Source organism: Leptopilina boulardi, unplaced genomic scaffold, assembly GCF_019393585.1.
Source record: "Leptopilina boulardi isolate dan_hultmark-lab unplaced genomic scaffold, ZJU_Lbou_2.1 LbouV2_195, whole genome shotgun sequence".
NCBI lineage: Eukaryota > Metazoa > Arthropoda > Insecta > Hymenoptera > Figitidae > Leptopilina > Leptopilina boulardi.
Window position 1 is genome coordinate 1,565,488 of NW_026137746.1, and position 19,718 is coordinate 1,585,205.

General features: G+C 25.5%; 2 protein-coding genes across 2 annotated transcripts; one reads left to right on the forward strand and one right to left on the reverse strand.

Moving 5' to 3' along the window:
- Nucleotides 1–868: 868 nt before the first annotated feature.
- LOC127278104 (elongator complex protein 4) lies at nt 869–8,032 on the forward strand. The gene is made up of 5 exons (XM_051299644.1): nt 869–1,146; nt 3,634–3,669; nt 3,748–4,364; nt 4,470–4,682; nt 6,788–8,032. The coding sequence occupies exons 1-5, from the start codon at nt 1,029–1,031 to the stop codon at nt 6,890–6,892; spliced, it is 1,089 nt and encodes a 362-aa protein (XP_051155601.1). The 5' UTR covers nt 869–1,028; the 3' UTR covers nt 6,893–8,032.
- Nucleotides 8,033–9,408: 1,376 nt separating this feature from the next.
- Nucleotides 9,409–10,189, reverse strand: LOC127278112 (protein Diedel-like). Its single transcript, XM_051299655.1, has one exon. The coding sequence runs from the start codon at nt 9,867–9,869 to the stop codon at nt 9,501–9,503; it is 369 nt and encodes a 122-aa protein (XP_051155612.1). The 5' UTR covers nt 9,870–10,189; the 3' UTR covers nt 9,409–9,500.
- Between the last annotated feature and the right edge of the window lie 9,529 nt (nt 10,190–19,718).

A 19,718-nucleotide genomic window follows, 5' to 3' on the forward strand; every position in this document is an offset into this window, starting at 1 on the left:
ACTTAATTTTGATTAATTTGATTTGTTTAATAAATAAAATTCAGAAAAATGATTATGGACATATTTATGGTATGCCATTTTTACACCTGTACGTTTGTTCCATAATGAATGCTCCTATTGTGGAACATTCAATCTAACTCTAATATTACTGTATTTACGCACAGAAATATTAAAAATTTTAGATGGGCAACCGGTTTAAAAAGTAGCAATGAAATTTTTTTTTAAGCATATAAAAAATAATTCCGTTATTTATCAATACATTTTTTAGGTTAGGTGCACTAAAACGAAAGGAACTAATAATGATTACCTAAATGTGCTAACGAAGTCTCTCGATTATTGTACAGTGTGTCCCATTTTAATCTATCAGGCGAAATAACTTTTAAAGAGTTATTAATTTAATTATTAATTAATTAATATTAATTAAATCTGACAATTACAGAAAGCGTATTATATTGTCATAGAAATGACACATATTGCCAACCATAATAAAACAAGTCTTCTTGTTGCCAACTTGTGTCTTGTCTTGTCTTGTCTAAAATTTGAGACAATATGGCCACAAAAAAATTTTTTTTTTGTAATATGGTGGACCAACATGCGATTAGTTATTATGTTAATTAAAAATAAAACAGAATAATTTACATTATATATAATATTGTTAAGTATACATTTAAAATTTGTATATTTTACTAAATCAATTTTTTTACTTACACAATTATTGTGAAATGTGAAGAAAATTCCACCAGTGTATCGCCATTTTATTCTGTGTTGTATTGAAAGACTCACTCTGTTGACTCTGTCTTCGTTTCTACTTCAAAAGTCTGCCGTCGATTTTACCTTCTGGGTTCGAGAGAGCGGTTCGCATTAGTGAGTCAGCTATCTACACAGTTTTCCGTTTATAGTTACGAACATGTGTTCAATGTATGTTTTGTTTACAATAATAAGAAATTCACTGATATTCTAATACAATAAGTTTTTATTTAATGACAGTTGAAAATAAGTGATAAAAAAATAAAAATTTATTGTTTTCAATGGCGTCCGGTAGTAGTAAAATTAAAAAATTACCACCAATCCCGGGAACAAAACCATCAACACATAATGCTCAACTCTTTATTTCTACAGGAATTCCATCTCTTGATCATGTAATAGGTAATAGATTCATTTTTATTTTTATTATTTATTCATTGTTTTATTATGAATTTAGTGATATATGATAGATATTTGAATTCGAATATATTTTGTTTTTTTTTGGGTTTCCTAACCTAAAATCGTGTAATGTACGAATATTGTAATAATTTAGAGAGATTAGTAGACTCAGATTTCGGATAATACGACTTTTTTCGACTTATTTTAATAAAATGCGACTTTTTCGACTTTTTTTTGCATTTAAAAAAAAAAAAATTTAAACCAAATTCCTTTTTTTTTAGTATACAATGCAGATCTTCAGATTTTTATTTCAATTATTTAACAAATTTTTAACTAAAATTCTTCGCTAAATTAATTATTTTTAATATAAATTAAATGAAATTCTTTACAAATTCAATTATCTTAAACTATTTTTCAATTAAAATTTTTATGAAATTTAATAGGTAATTGTTTATACTTAATTAAAAAGAAAAAATTAGCAAATAAAATTACCAACAAATTTTAATTCAAAATCACTTAAAATTTAATTATTTGCAAAAATTTCAATTATTTTTATTGATTTTTATAATATTCTTCGAAAATTCAATTATCTGAAAGCATTTTTCAATTAAAAACTTTTGAAATTCAATTTTTATATGTGATTTTTAATAAATTCTTCATTAACAGAAATCACTAAAAATTTCTATTATTATAATTATTATCTGATATTTAACAAAATTTTTTGAAATTTTAATTATTTTCAAAAATTTCAATTTTAAAGCTTCTAAAATTTAATTATTTCTAAAAATTTTTCATCTAAATTTTTTTTTTGAAATTTAATAATTTCAACTTAAATTCAATTATTTTTAATGATTTTTATAATATTGTTCGAATATTCAACTATCTAAAACAATTTTTCACTTAAACTGTTTTCAAATTATTTTATTTTTATTTGCAATTTCTAATCAATTTTTTAGTAACATAAATTATGAAAAATTTTTAATTAAAAATCTCTTGAACTTCAATTAATTTCAAAAATCTAAAAATGGTAAATCTTTGAAAATTTAATTACTTTTAAAAAATTTTATCCAAAAATTATGTGATAAATTATTTTTATTTCTGTAAAATTTAATTATTGTCTGAAATTTAACACAATCTTTTGAATTTCAATTATTTTCAAAATATAATAATAATAATAATAATAATAATAATAATAATAATAATAATAATAATAATATAATTATCAAAATATAATAATAATAAAATAATATTAATTTATAATAATTTCAATTTAAAAGCTTCTAAAATTTAAATTAATTTCAAAAATCTAAATTGTAAATCTTTGAAAATTTAATTACTTTTAAAAAATTATATCAAAAAATTATGTGATATTTTTAGTTCTGTAAAATTTAATTATTGTTTGAAAATTAACAAAATCTTTTCAAATTCAATTATTTCTAAATTAAGTATTGTATTACCTTAAATTTTTTTTCACCATCAAAACTAAACTATGAAAAAATTTTTAATTCGAATAAATTCCTTAAATCAGACTTGAAAAAATTATAAAAATTAAACTTTAAGAATTTTTTTTTTAAATTTGTCCTATACTTAAATAAAATTTTGAAAATTTGTCTTTTACTTCGATTATGAAATAGAAATAAATGTTCTTGATAATATTCATTATAGAATTATTCTCATTACAGAATTAATAAAATGAATTTAATATCTAATAACATTAGTTATTTAAAGTAAAATATTTATTAACCAATTAAATTTTCTTAAAATAAAAAAAATCGACTTTTTCGACTTTTTTTGGAATATAAATTGACTAAAACGACTATTTTTGTGCTTTAAAGTCGATCCGTGGCCTTTAGACTTTAAAAGTGTTTTAGTTAAAGTGACTGATATTTTTATTAAACAGTTAAATTTTTTTTTTTTGTACTTTTTACAAAAAAGAGTTCGATGAAGACTTAAGTTGTAGATTAAATTGAAATATACATTTTTTATTTTCTACGTATTTTTTTCTAAAACTCCGTTTTTTATTTTCTTTTCTCAAAAATGGAATTTATTATAAATACATTATTTAATTTATTTATTATTATAAATATAATAACATTTTGGATAATAAAATTTGCATTATTTCTGAGTAAAAAACTTTATTTAAAAATTTAAAAATTTAATTTTTTGTCAAATTTTAATTTTTAATTGTTCATAATTATTGTTATGATTTTTTCTTTTTTGTGAACGACTTACAGAATTCATCAGGACATTTTTTTTTTTTTTTTTGAAAAACAATTTTTAAATATCTCTAAGTAAAAAAATCATTCTTCGAATTTAAATTTGGATTGTTTTGAATAATTTTTTATTAAATATTTTGAAAATTGTTGTTAGAATTTATTTTTGTTCTGGTCTTGCACAATTGATTATTTTTAATTACAAGGAAGTGGCAATTTTTTTTTCTATACTTTTCATAAAAATAGATTTAATAGAAATTATTTTCTACTTTACCAGGAGGTGGTTTACCTATTGGATCAATATTTTTGATTGGTAATTATAATAAAAATTTACATTTAAAAATAAAACATAAGAATGAAATTTTAATTTGATTATAATTTCAAATTTTAGAAGAGGACAAATATGGAAACTATGCAAATGTTATGTTAAAATATTTTATTGCCGAAGGAATAGTTGTTTCTCATGATAGTTTTATTGCATCACGAGGATTAAAAATTGAACAATTTCTATCGGAAATTCCTGATGTTGCAACAGATACACCAAAGGAGAATAAAAATGATATTAAAGATGAAATGAAAATTGCATGGAGATATCAAAATTTAAAAATAGTTGATACATCACCATCTGGTAGTAACAAATTTGGTCATTTTTTTGATCTTACAAAAGGTATGGATAGAAAAAAAATTGATATGACACAAGTCACACAATGGAATGGAGAAAATTTAAAATTCAAATCAACTAATTTTAAAAAACAGGAATATGTTGATTTATTGAAATCAATAGAGGAAACAATTTCAAATGGACAATTTTTGGTGTCAAATTCACCGGAGAAGAGAAATATTTTACGAATAGCAATACGATCATTAGGATCATGGCCATGGATGTGTGACGAGGAAAATGATACAAAAAGTGATCTTTTAAAATTTATTTATTGTTTTAGAGCATTATTAAGGAGCTCTTATGCTGTTGCGACAATTACATTTCCTGCACATTTGTATTCTGATAAAGTAATTTTTTAATTTAATATATATTTTTTTTAATAAAGTTCTTAAGTTCTGTTTTTTTGCTCTAGTCTGAAATTTAACATAATTTTTCGTTTTTTTTCTCCACAGGATGCTATGATAGAAAGATTGGAACATCTTTCAGATACGGTAGTAAGATTGGAGTCATTTGCTGGTTCTGATAAGGAAACAAATGTTGTATTCAAAGATTATCATGGCTTGTTGCATATAAAAAAACTCTCAGCGTTTAATACTTTAGTGTCACATTGTCCACACTCCACTGATTTGGCATTCAAATTAAGGAGGAAAAAATTTCTCATTGAGGTAATTTTTTATTTATTTATTTAATACAAAAGAAAAATTGAAAGTAATATATGAAACAATTTCAAATACCAGACTATTAATTTATTTAAATAAGAAAAATAAATTTTAACCAAAATTAAAAAAAAAAAATTAAATCTTAGCCAGGAGGTAGCTGAGTGTCTTCAGAAGATCGTCGAGATGGTAAAGTCTTGCGAAGTTCAGAAAAATGTCAACATTAACTGTGTTCCGTAATGGCAAGCAGTGGTTGTCTTTTAAAAATGAGATAATTTAATTTGAAAAATATTCTCCCAATTCGGACAGAAATGGCAAAATCGGAAAAAATACCAGTTATTTTGAGTTTGCGTACTTTCATTTGTCTCCAAGAAATTAAAGATTTATTCACATATAAAACAACAGGAAGTAAAATAGAAAGAGTATAAACATTTGAGTAGTATTGAACTGATATTTTTTCGTTTCTATCCGAGTTGAGAGAAAAATCTTTTTTACATTAAATGCACTTACGAGGAGCCAATTTTTGAAAAACAACCACTGCTTGAAATTGCGGAACACCATTAAGGACAGACTTAAGACTCTTCAGGATCTTGTCATTTAGGCGAAGTCAAAGCACGCCCCAGGAGATAATGGAGATAGCAATCTTGATGGCGCTATAGGCCACGCAGAGGTGAACTGAGAAGAGGAAAACATGAAAGGAGAGCTTATTCATGAGAAGCATGAGAAACAAAGAAAAAGTTTTGGCAGTTCGGAGAGGACTAACGCCGAGGAGAAGAAAAAAAAGCAAGAGGAAGGCACCTCTTGTCAAAAATATTGCGAATGTGACGTTAGCACCGAATCCTAAGCAAACCAGTAAGAAGGAAGCGACGAGTGTGTCTACAATGGTGATCCGAGTAGAAACAGGAACAACGTATGCCGACGTATTGAATAAACTTTAGAGGGAATTGAATCCGGACGTCAATCACACGCAAGTCGTGGGTGCAAGGCCTACAAGAAAGAGAGATCTGATTGAAATCGGATGAGACTCCAATTAGGTGGCATTCACTGTTGAAGTCACCAAAGCGGTATGAAGCATGGAGAAGATGTAAACCGTGGATCGACAGGTCACACTGGAGATCCTCGACCTGAATATCCTCACCCAGGAAGAAGAGGTTCAACAGACGTTGGCGGAAGTGCTCCAGAAGCCAGGAAGCAGAAAAGAGACGGTCCTAGGACCCAGGAATGAAGCTTCCTAGGAATAAAGCTTGCAGTTGAAGTCACCGACCCAGAGGAGGCGGACAGACTGGAAAAATTGATGCGCACAAGGATTAAGTTTACGTGTTGGCCAATAAAAAGAAAATGGTCGTTTAATGCCACTAGGCCTGGCGTACGGTCACATATGAAGAGTTTGTAAGGCAGCGGACAGATCGACTGCGTGCTTTAAATGCGGTGAATTCGATCATAAGTTTGCAAACTACAGTAGAAGCTCAAGCTGCTTTTTATATAGAGAAAAGTATAGGCGAATGCGAGATCCCAAGGATCTTCACCTACGAAGTTTAAAGCTTGACGGCAGTTCCGTAGTGTGAGGATTAGTCCAGTCAAAGGGTGTGGTTTTTAGTGGGTCGAGCAAATAAGGAGTAATTGACCCCATATAACCTCGGAGCACCGAACTGCAGGTTGTCGATTATGTAATTTGATTTGATTCTGACGTCAAAGACAAACTTAATTCGTGAAATTCATTTTTTAATTTGATTTTGACGTTAAAATTAGTTTCTCGAATTTGACTTTGACGTCAAAATAAACTTAATTGGAGAAATTTATTTTTTTATTTGATTGTGACATTAAAATTAATTTCTAGAATTAAATTTGACTTTGACGTTAAAATAAATTTGAATTTAACGTCAGAATCAAATCAAACTACATAATCGACACCCGGGTATCTGCCTTGAATACCAAAAGTTATGTAAGAACAAAAACTTGATCCTGGAGGAACGCCGAAGTTTTTACCCACTAAAGATCTTACATTTATTTAAATAAATTAATAGTCTTTTGGTACTTGAAGTTGATTTAATATAGTACTAAAATTTGCGTAAATTTTAAACTTAATTTACAATTCTTATATACTTTTTTTCCAGGTTTTACACATACCACCAGAGTTGGGAGACACTGCACAACGTGAACAAGACGATGTTTCTTGTGGTGGTGGTGGAAGCTCAAAACAAAGTGTACTTGACTTTTAATAAAAATAATATATTTTCAAAATTTGTTACAAAAAAAAATTTATTTCATCCATTAGAAAAAAGAGCCGGTTATTAATAATTTATTGGCCAATTTTGATTTGTCCAATTTGAAGTTCCCTTCGAATTTATTTTGGCAAATTGATTTTCGTCCACTTGCATTTTCTAAAACATTAATATTCAAACAAATGAATATTCTGTAAAATTAATAATCTACAGAATAAGATTCTATCAAATCATAATTCTAAAAAATTTTTTATATTAAAATAAATAATTTAAACTTATAAATTTGTTAAAATTCAATGCAAAATTATTTTTTAAATATAATAAAATATAATAAAGAAAATTAGATAATTTATTTTCCATTAAACTCGTACATAATTTTAAATAATACTTTTACAAATTGCCTATTAAAATAAATGAATAAAACATGATTTTAACAAAAAGTACATAGATATATATTTCTCAAAAATTGTGTGAATTAAAGTGATGTTAATATGTAAATAGTTATGTACAATAGAAATGAGTATATTTTTACTTTTAGAATTTTATAAAGTTAATAATATTTTATTTCAAATAATAAAATACAATAAATATTGTCTTTCCTACAAGTGTTAGAATTGAGAATTTACGTGATAATTGTTGTAAATTCGAAAATAAGGTGACAATGTAAACAGAATTTTCCACAAAATAATTTTCGACTCCTAGAAATACATAATTAATTAATTTATTTCCCCATCTTCGGCAATATAAAAGCTACAAAACTATCGTAAAATAATTAGACATCTTCCAAGAGTTCTCACAATCAGTACAAGAATTTACATACATTTGGCTATAAGTCCAAAATCTATAAAATTATAACCAACTGCAAGTTATATATCAGAGAAAAATGTTGAAATTGTGCTTTTTATTATTAATTGTGACGACGGTTGTATTAAAGGAGATGCACTTGAATCATTTCAAAATTTAAATAAAAATGATATTGATTTTTCCGAAATTAACGAAATATGAAATGAAAAAATAATATATATAATATATAATTTATAATTATTTTTAATTATATCAATTCGTTTTAATGCAAGGAACACAATTATTTTATATTTAAACTTGAATTTAAATAAATATAAAATTTTTCAGCTCAAATGTGTATTTTCTATTTTTTAACTTTCATTAATTTATTAAATTTACCTCAAATTTAAATTTTATATATACCAATCGATTCGTTTTCATGTAAGGAATACAATTATGTTTCATCTATAAATTTAAATTTAAATAATCACAAAATTTTATAGCCAAAATGTGAATTTTTGATTTTTTAACTTTCATTAATTCTTTAAATTTAAATTAAAACTATACTTTATATATACTGATCGATTTGTCTTGACGTAAGGAATACGATTTTATTATATATAACCTTAAATTTTTCTATTTAAAAATTTTTTCGATTAAAAAAAAATTTTTTGAAAAAAAGACGATAATAGTTATTTATGATACAAGTGCGTAAAGTGAGTGATTATATGAGTGTGACGTTTGCAGCAAATCACACGAGTATAATCAGATTTACGCACGTGTATCATACAACATTTTTTGCAACACCCACCTCTAAAGTTAAGTACCTATTATGAAGAATTCCAACTTTCTATTAGAATAATTTCGATTGTATAGAATTAAAAAAATCAATCGAAGATCAGGAAAAATATCATTAAGCAGGAGTGTATAAATTTAATAGTAAAGTTCGTTTTTTAATTTTGTGGTTTTGTATGGTTTAAAACAATCCTTATATTATGTGAGAGAAATTTCGGTGGGTAAAGTAAATTTCAGTATGTAAAGTAATATTTCAGTGCGTAAAGTAAATTTCAGTGCGTAAAGTGAATCACTTTACACACCGTTTGAAAAAGAGCTTCTTTACACACAATTTTCGGTGTGTAAAATTTAACTTTAGAGGTTAGTGTTGCAAAAAATTTTTTTTTTTTAAATTTTTTTTTAATAAGCCTACCAAATTTTATCTAAATCCATTACAACCTGTTAGAGTTATCTTCTAAACAAAAAAGGGATGCACAAACACACACACACACACAGGTGTATAGTAGTAGTAGTACGGATTACTATTTTTCGAGTAAAAAGTTTCATCTGCAATAGTAAAAGTTGTTCCTTGCAGTAGCAATTTTTATATTTCGCAGTATTACTTATTAGAATTTCTACGAGTAATATTTAAAAAGTGTCGAATGTAAAAAGTAATACAAAATTTAATAAAATTTACTATGGCATTATAAAATTTAGAAATCCTAAAGCAATTTTTATTACATCTGTAGCAATTTTTAAACACACTATTGTAATAATTACTATTAGTAATTTTTAATACCAGAAATAGTAATATTTACTCATGCTTAGTAAATTTTACAATTAATAGAAATTTTTACTAGTAAAGTATAATTATTACTATACCATAGGAATTTTTACTATAATCTCAGCAAAATTTTTCTCCGTGCAGTCAACAAACTTTTATTAGCATTAGCAGACATGTAAATTTAACACATTATATTGAGCATAATTTTTTTTATTTACAAAATTTTTTACATATATTTAATGAAGAAATTTTGTTGAATCGCAGTTATTCTACATCACGGAGATTAGAAATTTTTCCATCATTTAACTTCTGAAATGATTCAAGTGGATTTCCTTGAATACAACCTCCGTCACAATTGCAACCAAAAATATTGCAAGCACCTTTGCCACAATAAGTTCCCTCGGTTACTGGCGTTCCATCGCCACATACATCAATGTGACAACTTTTACCGTACGTAATCCAGTACTGAAGATTCACTAATCTGGATGCTTTCTGTTCTGCACCGGGGAAATCCGTACAAGCATAGTTTCCTGAGTAAAAGTAAAGTCTTGTTTTTTTACAGCAATCCGCATGACTCAGGTGTGGAAATGAAGAAAGTGTTACTAATAATAATAAAGAGCAGAATTTAAACATTTTTCCCTGATATATATATAACTGCAGTTGGATATATTTTATAGATTTTGGACTTATAGCCGAATATGTATATTAAGTAAATTCTTGTACTGAGAACTCTTGGCAGATGTCTAATTTTTTTACGGTAGTTGTAGCTTTTATATTGCCAAAAATGCAGAGAAAAATTAATTAATTATGTATTTCTAGGCGACGCAAATTATTTTCGACACTTAAACAAACACTATTTTCCGACGATAGTTGTGGCATTTTCTGTTTACATGCGGTCAGCGTATTTACAAATTTAGATCATTTCTGACGTAAATTATCGATTGTAACACTTGTATGAAAGTCAATACTTATTGTATTTTACTATTTGATAGATTAATATTGACTTTTAAAAAATTGCGAAATTCAAGATTTAAATGTTTCTATTGGACGTTACGATATTAACATGTTGACGTCACTTCGTGGCAAACAATTTTTTATAAATATATTTATATATGTTTTTTGTTAAAATCATGTTTTATTTATTTTTTTTAAATATTTAAAAGTTTATATATGAAATAAATTTTTAAGGAATTTTTTTTTTTGTTATCTTTGTCGATCTGTAAAAGTATATTTAAAATTATGTACAAGTTTAATGTAAAATAAATGTTATATTTTTCCAGATATTTTTTTTATTTATATAAAAAATAATTTTACATTGAATTTTAGCAAATTTATAAAAAAATTTATTTTACTTTATTATGGGAAAAACTATAAGATAACTAAAAGAAAAATGACACAAGTGAATGTTTTGAAAAATTTTTAAATTTATTTCATTTTTTAGCCACCAAGGGTGGGTAACTTCGGACACTTTATAATTTTTTGCGTAATTCAATAATATTTAGAATAATTGTAATATAAAAGTATTTTTGTTTTAATAATAAATTAATAATAATAAATTTGAATTAAGAAATAATAATTTCTGTTTTTGTAAAATGTTTTCAGTTAAAGGTATTCGTAAAACTATACCAACTTTTATTATCAAACCAGAATGTTTTGCAATTGAAAAACAAAAATATCAAAATTTCTATTCAGATTTATTAAATATTCTAACAAGATTTCTTTCCGTGTATATTTATCTCTAATAAAATCACAAAACATAATTAAATAATAAATTTTTAACTATTTAATTTGATCTTCAGAAATATTTTCCATTTAGGAAGAAAAATTCGAAAACTTCATTTTTCCTTGTAGTTTCTACAAATCTTTCAGAAATGTGACCATTTGTCTTGGTATGACATACAGGAAAACTGTCCAAGTTTTCCGAATTATTTCCGCGAAATTCAAAGTCTCAATGTATACTTGAAATTAAAAAGCTCCCAATACCCCACCTTACCCTATACAAACTATACGGGTCGCATGATTATGTTTTAAAAATCATTAGTTAGAATTTTCATTTTAACGAATTTTATTTGTCATAATTATTTTTGAGCCGAATTTTTATTTTTTCGAATTAGTATTTTACAGAATTTTCACCAAAACGATTTTCTATATTACAGAATAGTCATAGAAACTTATTAGTTATTGCACAACAAGTAAAGTTTTTAAAATTCAGCAACAAAGGTTCCTGCATGGAATCCTGTGAAGGTTCATGTACATGAGTTTGTATTTTAAAATTTGTTTAAACAATTTTAAATATTTTTTATAGACAATTTTATTCCACGCTTTTTTTATTGATTCTTAGAAAATCTCTCGTATTTTTCAAAAATTTCAATGTTTTCAAAAAAGAAAGAAAAACATGAGTAAAAACATCGCTGTATCAAAAATTAAAATTTTGTTTTTTGATCATCCTGTATGTTTACAGAACCCAAATGATGCGAGAAAAAAAAATATATAACATCATGGCATTATTTAAATTTAAAGAATTCAAAATAAAAGTGGTAACTCTCAATAATTTTTATAATTTTTGACCTAGAAAGATAAAATATAGTATTCGGCAGTTATACTACAGCATTAAAATTGAGGGTTCCGTAAACAAAGCGAACTTCTTTGCCATAAAAGTACATATGTATAAAAAATATAAGCTTTGTAATGCAAATAATATAAGTGAAACAAGGAGAAACAGTTTTCTCAATTTTTACTACAAAAATGTTCGCCTGCTCTTTGTATCACTTACATTATTTGACATACAAAGCTTGTAATTTTTAAAATGTGTGCTTTTATGACAACTGCGTTAGCTTTGCATAAACGAAACTCACGATTTCAAAATATAACTAAAAAATACTTGTAAATTTTTTTTTTTATTAATAAAAATGAAATAAATTTAAAAATTTTTCAAAACATTCACTTGTGTCATTTTTTTTTTAGTTATCTTATAGTTTTTCCCATAATAAAGTAAAATAAATTGTTTTATAAATTTGCTAAAATTCAATGTAAAATTATTTTTTATAAATAAAAAAAATATCTAGAAAAATATAACATTTATTTTACATTAAACTTGTACATAATTTTAAATATACTTTTACAGATCGACAAAGATAACAAAAAAAAAAATATTTCCTTAAAAATTTATTTCATATATAAAAAAAATTTCATAAATAAAACATGATTTTAACAAAAAACATATAGATATATTTATCAAAAATTGTTTGCCACGAAGTGACGTCAACATGTTAATATCGTAACGTCCAATAGAAACATTTAAATCTTGAATTTCGCAATTTTTTAAAAGTCAATATTAATCTATCAAATAGTAAAATACAATAAGTACTGACTTTCTTACAAGTGTTACAATCGATAATTTACGTCAGAAATGATCTAAATTTGTAAATACGCTGACCGCATGTAAACAGAAAATGCCACAACTATCGTCGAAAAATAGTGTTTGTTTAAGTGTCGAAAATAATTTGCGTCGCCTAGAAATACATAATTAATTAATTTTTCTCTGCATTTTTGGCAATATAAAAGCTACAACTACCGTAAAAAAATTAGACATCTGCCAAGAGTTCTCAGTACAAGAATTTACTTAATATACATATTCGGCTATAAGTCCAAAATCTATAAAATATATCCAACTGCAGTTATATATATATCAGGGAAAAATGTTTAAATTCTGCTCTTTATTATTATTAGTAACACTTTCTTCATTTCCACACCTGAGTCATGCGGATTGCTGTAAAAAAACAAGACTTTACTTTTACTCAGGAAACTATGCTTGTACGGATTTCCCCGGTGCAGAACAGAAAGCATCCAGATTAGTGAATCTTCAGTACTGGATTACGTACGGTAAAAGTTGTCACATTGATGTATGTGGCGATGGAACGCCAGTAACCGAGGGAACTTATTGTGGCAAAGGTGCTTGCAATATTTTTGGTTGCAATTGTGACGGCGGTTGTATTCAAGGAAATCCACTTGAATCATTTCAGAAGTTAAATGATGGAAAAATTTCTAATCTCCGTGATGTAGAATAACTGCGATTCAACAAAATTTCTTCATTAAATATATATGTAAAAAATTTTGTAAATAAAGAAAATGATGCTCAATATAATGTGTTAAATTTACATGTCTGCTAATGCTAATAAAAGTTTGTTGACTGCACGGAGAAAAATGTTGCTGAGATTATAGTAAAAATTCCTATGGAATAGTAATAATTATACTTTACTAGTAAAAATTTCTATTAATTGTAAAATTTACTGAGCATGAGTAAATATTACTATTTCTGGTAGTAAAAATTACTAATAGTAATTATTACAATAGTGTGTTTAAAAATTGCTACAGATGTAATAAAAATTGCTTTAGGATTTCTAAATTTTATAATGCCATAGTAAATTTTATTAAATTTTGTATTACTTTTTACATTCGACACTTTTTAAGGAGGTACCACCTATTATCGAATAAACAAGCAGTTTTTGGTAAAACTTGATACACTACTAAATAAAGCTTCTAAAATTCTGTAGTTAAATTTTTGAGACCTGTAGGTTCCGGAGAAAAAAGTTCTGATCGATTTATTTTTTCACTGTTTAACATTGATTCTTATGGGAATTCATTACTTTGTCACATATATTTTCATACTATGAAATATTAAACAAACAGATGTTGATCAAAGTTTGTATAGTTAAAGACAGATATGTATTTCTAGGAAACGGAAATAATGTTCAACTGTTAAACAAACACTATTTTTTTGACAATTTTTGTTTAAATTGTCACCGTATTTACGGATTTAGAACATGTGTATCGTTAATTATCGATTCAAACACTTGTACAGAAGTTAATACTCATTATTGTATTTTACTACATATTTAATAGATTAGAATATTGACTTTTAAAAACTTCCGAAAGTCAAAATATACAAGTTTCTATTGAATTATGACGATTTACATGTTGAGGTCATATCAAGTTAAACAATTTTTGACAAATATATTTATATGCCTATTGTTAAAATTATTTTTTTTTCATTTATTTGAATAAAATATTTATGAGTTTTATTAAAATAAATTTTTAAGGAAATAATTTTTTTTTTATTGGCGATTTGTAAAAGTGTATTTTTAATTATATACGAGTTAAAAGGAAAATAAATTATCTATCATTCTAGATTATAATTTTATTTTTAAAAAACAAATTTTCATAATTTTTAGCCAAATTTTTAAGTTGTAATAAAAAATTATTTATTTATTTATTTAATTACAATGTACGGGCTTTTTTTTGGATATTTTTCTAGACGCGTAAATTCCATAGTACAACAAAATTTTACTTTTTTTATTTGTGATTTTTCTTAGGACGATTCCTATATAAGATTTTTGATGCTAAACACGAATCCGTTAACAGAGAATTGCACTTTCACCCTACAATTCCGAGCAAACCTTGAAAATTTAAAAAACGATGTTTTTAGGGTACTTTTCGGTTTTTTAATTTGGAACAAAATTTTTTTTTTGGTAAAAATGCTACAAAAACGTTTTTTTTTTGTTATAATTAATATGAAACTTTTTAAAAAACTTCATTTTATAGAAGTTGTCATCTTTTTTAACAAACTGTTAACTGTCAAAATGTATTAAAGATGCTTAGCCCATTAACATAATCTCAAACTAAAAAGTTGTTTTTAACAAAAAATAAATATATAAATAAAATTAATTTTATCAAATTTTGAAAGATTCAGTTGTACAATTTTCAAAATAAATTATTTTGCGCGAAAATTTCTTGTTAATTTAAAATTATTTCACTTTTTATATTTTTTGTTTAAAGTTGTTGAACAATTGTAATTTTTATTCAATTCTTGCAAATAGTAATAGCTCATTTTGCTCTTCGAAAGATTTTCTATAATTCTGTTTATTATTGAATTTCATTAACAATATTTTATTTAAAAGTTAATATAGAAAAATTTGTTTTTTTAAACAAACGATTATTTAACAAAAACACAAAATTTTTATTAATTATTATATTAAACAACAAATTTTAATTCAAAATAATTTTTTTTCGAAAATTGTACAACTGGGTCTTTCGAATTTGTGTAAAATCAATTTTAAATATATTTTTAGTTATGTTAAAAAACTATTTCTGGAATTTACAATTTAAATCTCGTTTAAATTATCATTTTTTCAAATTTGACAAATTTTTAACAGAGAAAAGATTTCTTTGATTTAAAAAAACCAATTTCTTTGACTTTGTTTTTTTTTCATTCAAAATAAAATTTTCTTTGAAACAAAAAAAAACTTCATAGTTTTAAAGAAAGTTTCTTTGATTAAAAGAAATTTCCTTTGAATGAAAAAAAATTTGTTCAAAGAATTTCTAACATTGATATTAGGATCAAAGAAACATTTATTTGATTTATAAATAAAAAATTTCTTTAAGGAGGTTCCATCCCTTCACTGAACTAGTCAAAGCAATAACCATTTTTGTCTGATTTGACTTGCTCGGTATTTTGAAACGTCTGGCAACACTGCAACTCACGTTATGTACGTTGTCAACAACTGTTGTTTTGTTTTTCCATGATTTATTTTAATTATAAGCTTTAATTTCTAAAAATATTATGTGTTTGTCATATTTTTCAAGTTAATAATAAAAATTTTATTAACTAATAGAATTTCAGTTTTTAATTTGAACATTTTATTCTTTTCCCAGAAATCAAAATTTGAAATAACGCGCGCATAACCTCAAAACTTTAACAAGCGCACGCGCACGGTGGAAACCGTGAAGACGCGAAATGCCGTGTTGCCAGATGTTTCAAGTTATCTTTTCTGTATCACAAAAAGTGGAAAAAAAATTTATAAATGAACTATTTTGAACTCTCACAGGAACCTATTGTCCTTTTTTAAATACAATACCGGTTCATTGCATATCTGTCTTTAACTATACAAACTTTGATCAACATCTGTTTGTTTAATATTTCATACTATGAAAATATATGTGACAAAGTAATGAATTCCCATAAGAATCAATGTTAAACAGTGAAAAAATAAATCGATCAGAACTTTTTTCTCCGGAACCTACAGGTCTCAAAAATTTAACTACAGAATTTTAGAAGCTTTATTTAGTAGTGTATCAAGTTTTACCAAAAACTGCTTGTTTATTCGATAATAGATGGTACCTCCTTAAAATGAAGATATTTTTTTTCGAATTAAAGATAATTTGTTAATGAAATAAATAAATTTTCTTTGTATCAAAAGTTATTTTTTAACATCAGACATAAAACAGTGAAATTTTGTTGTACTAATATGGAATTTACGTCTAGCAAAATTTTCATAAATAATTTTTTATTATAACTTAGGGTAAGTTCATCAATATTACGACGATGAGTGCATCAATTACGGCGCGTTCATAAAAAATAACTATTATTACTATTATAGGGGAGTGTAGTCAGGGTTGGACATTGACTTTTCTCTAAAACTTTCCCTGTAGGCCGAATTTTGAGATTTCTCGCATATGGTTCGAAAGATCTACTAAAATGTAATGTTTTTGCTAAACATTGTAAAAATATTTGACCAAAAGTTTTGGAGTTATAGTCAATTAAAAAAAAAGAAAAAATAGTAGTCAGGGTAGTCAGGTTTGAGCCACTGTAGAAAATTAGTGAAATATGCTCAAATACACTTGGAAATGTGTAAAGGAACCACGAAATTGAAATAAAAAGGCCTTATTATGTAATTTTCAGATTTTCGCTTGTATCGGGAAGCTGGTCTGAAAAGTGAAAAAAAAATATCAAAAATTTATATTTTCTTTCATTCCAATGGAAATGAAATTTTTGACACCACTTTTAATCGATAAATGAATTTCCATTGCAAGAACCCTTCATAATTGCAAAATTTTTGGGGTGGCTCAACCCTTACTCACGCGTCGTTTAGCGTCACATCACACACAAAAATAAGCGCGTTATCCAAACACTATATTACGTTCCACATTTTCATAAAACATCTTAATGAACAATTTAAGTCAAGTTACTTTGTCTTTGACATATTTTTTCTGCACTTAATTATCTTCTTTTGAAACAAGAAAAAAGTTTTTTGTTGAGCGTACAGCACTGACTGGCATAATACGTCTTTATTGTTCGCACACTTCACTACAATGTATGTGAAAAGTTCGCTGACATTGCTAACAACTACTTACATACAATAAGACAGATGGATCTAGTGTGATAAAACAAAATAAACGCGATGGCTCAACCCTGACCACTGTCCAACCCTCACTACTCTCCCCTACTTAATAGAACTGTTGCAAAATGATTTTAAAAAAATTATTTTTTTCTTTTTTTGATACAATTACTAATAAAAATGCACATTTAAACAATTATTAATTAAATTATTTGAGATCAAATTTTTTCCCTCGCCGTAATTGAAACATTTTTAAGATTTCCATTGGCTTCAATTACGGTGGGTAAAGTATTTTCAAAATACACGTAATTTTGGTCACCGTAATTGATAATAATTATTAAAATAAATGAAAAAAAACATGATTTTAACAAAAAGCACATAGGATATATTTGTCAAAAATTGTTTAACTTGATATGATCTAAACATGTAAATCGTCACATTCAATAGAAACTTGTATATTTTGACTTTCGGAAATTTTTTAAAAGTCAATGTTCTAATCTATATCAAATAGTACAATACAATAATGAGTATTAACTTCCGTACAAGTGTTTGAATCGATAATTAACGATACACATGTTCTAAATCCGTAAATACGGTGACAATTTAAACAGAAATTGTCAAGAAAAATAGTATTTGTTTAACAGTTGAAAATGATTTCCGTTTCCTAGAAATACATAATGAATTAATTTATTTCCTCATGTTGGGCAATATAAAAGCAATACAACTACCGTAAAATTACACATCTGCCAAAAATTCACAGTACAAGAATTTACTTTTACATACATATTTGGCTACAAGTCCAAAATCTATACAATAAAATATAATCAACCGCAGTTAAATGTCAGTGAAAAATGTTTAAATTATGTTTTTCATTATTAATTGTGACATTTTCTTTATTTCCCCATTTGAGCAATGCGGAATGCTGTTATAAAAAACAAATTACCTTTTATTCATACTACAAAAATTGTGAGGATTATCAGAATGGAAATGGGGCATCACGATTTGATAAGACAGATCCTGGAGCATGTAAAATCAAGGTATGTGGCGATGGTAAGGCAGTAATAAAAGGAACTTTTTGTGGCAAAGGTTCTTGTAATATGTTTGGTTGCAATTGTAAAGGCGGTTGTATTCAAGGAGATGCAGTTGAATCATTTATGAAGTTACATCAAGGAGAAATTTCTTTAGCAAAATATTAAGATTTTAATATTGCAACTCTAAAAATATAATTTTGTATTATGTGAATAAAAAATTGTTTCTCAATATAATGTGTTAAATTTACTATATTGATTATAATTTGTAAATGTCCTAAAACTTAATTGAATTCAATTGCTCTAAAAGTCGTTGGGACTAATTATTACTTGGCCTAATCTGTATATGACATAATTATTATTTATTCTTATCTTCATTCAATCGAATTCTCATTTGTACTAATCTTCATTTATCCTAATTCTCATTTGGCATAATCTTAATTTAAACTAATTCTTATTTAAGGTAATATTTATTTGCCCTATAAATCTCATTTGGCCTAAATTTTCTGTAATCTAATACTTTTTTAGCCTCATTTTTATTTGACCTAATTATTACTTGGCTAACAATTAGGATAAAGTAAAATTAGGCCAAATGAGAATTAGGTTTTACACTGTAAAAAAAAAAGGAGTTGAATTTCAACTCCCTAGGGGACGCTATAAAAGTTCCACCCTTGTGGAGTTGAAGCGAAGAAAGTTAATGCTTTACGAGTTAATTTTATGCCTAGGGAGTTGGTTTTAAGGAGTTAATTTAATTATTAACTCCCTTTTTGAGTTGATTTTTAACTCGAAAATTTTAACTCCCAGTAACGTTAACTCCCTAATTTTTTTTAAAGTGTATAAAAATTAAATCAAATTGTAAACTCACTGAAGCGGACGACTTTTGTAGAGCTTTTAATCAAGAAAAAGCAATTAAATAAATTCAAAAAAGATGGAAAATTAAATTAGAAACAAAAATAAATTTATTAAAGAAACGATAGATTTAAACTGTTAATACATAAAACTATTGGTAATTTTACCTTGCAATTTGGAAAATATGGTTTTCTACCTTACCAACACTAAATATTAATTTAACGCGGGTGTTATGTCATAATTATTTAATTAAAATTTTTAATTACTATTAATTTTTCCTAATCTATGAACTTATAATTATTCCCTATCTCTAATTCCTCTAACATAAAACTTTATATTATTGTTGCATAGATATTCATTCGAAATGAAAATTTAAATTTAAAAATTAAATGAATTTGTTTGTAAATTTAAAATAAACAAAAATAATTAAA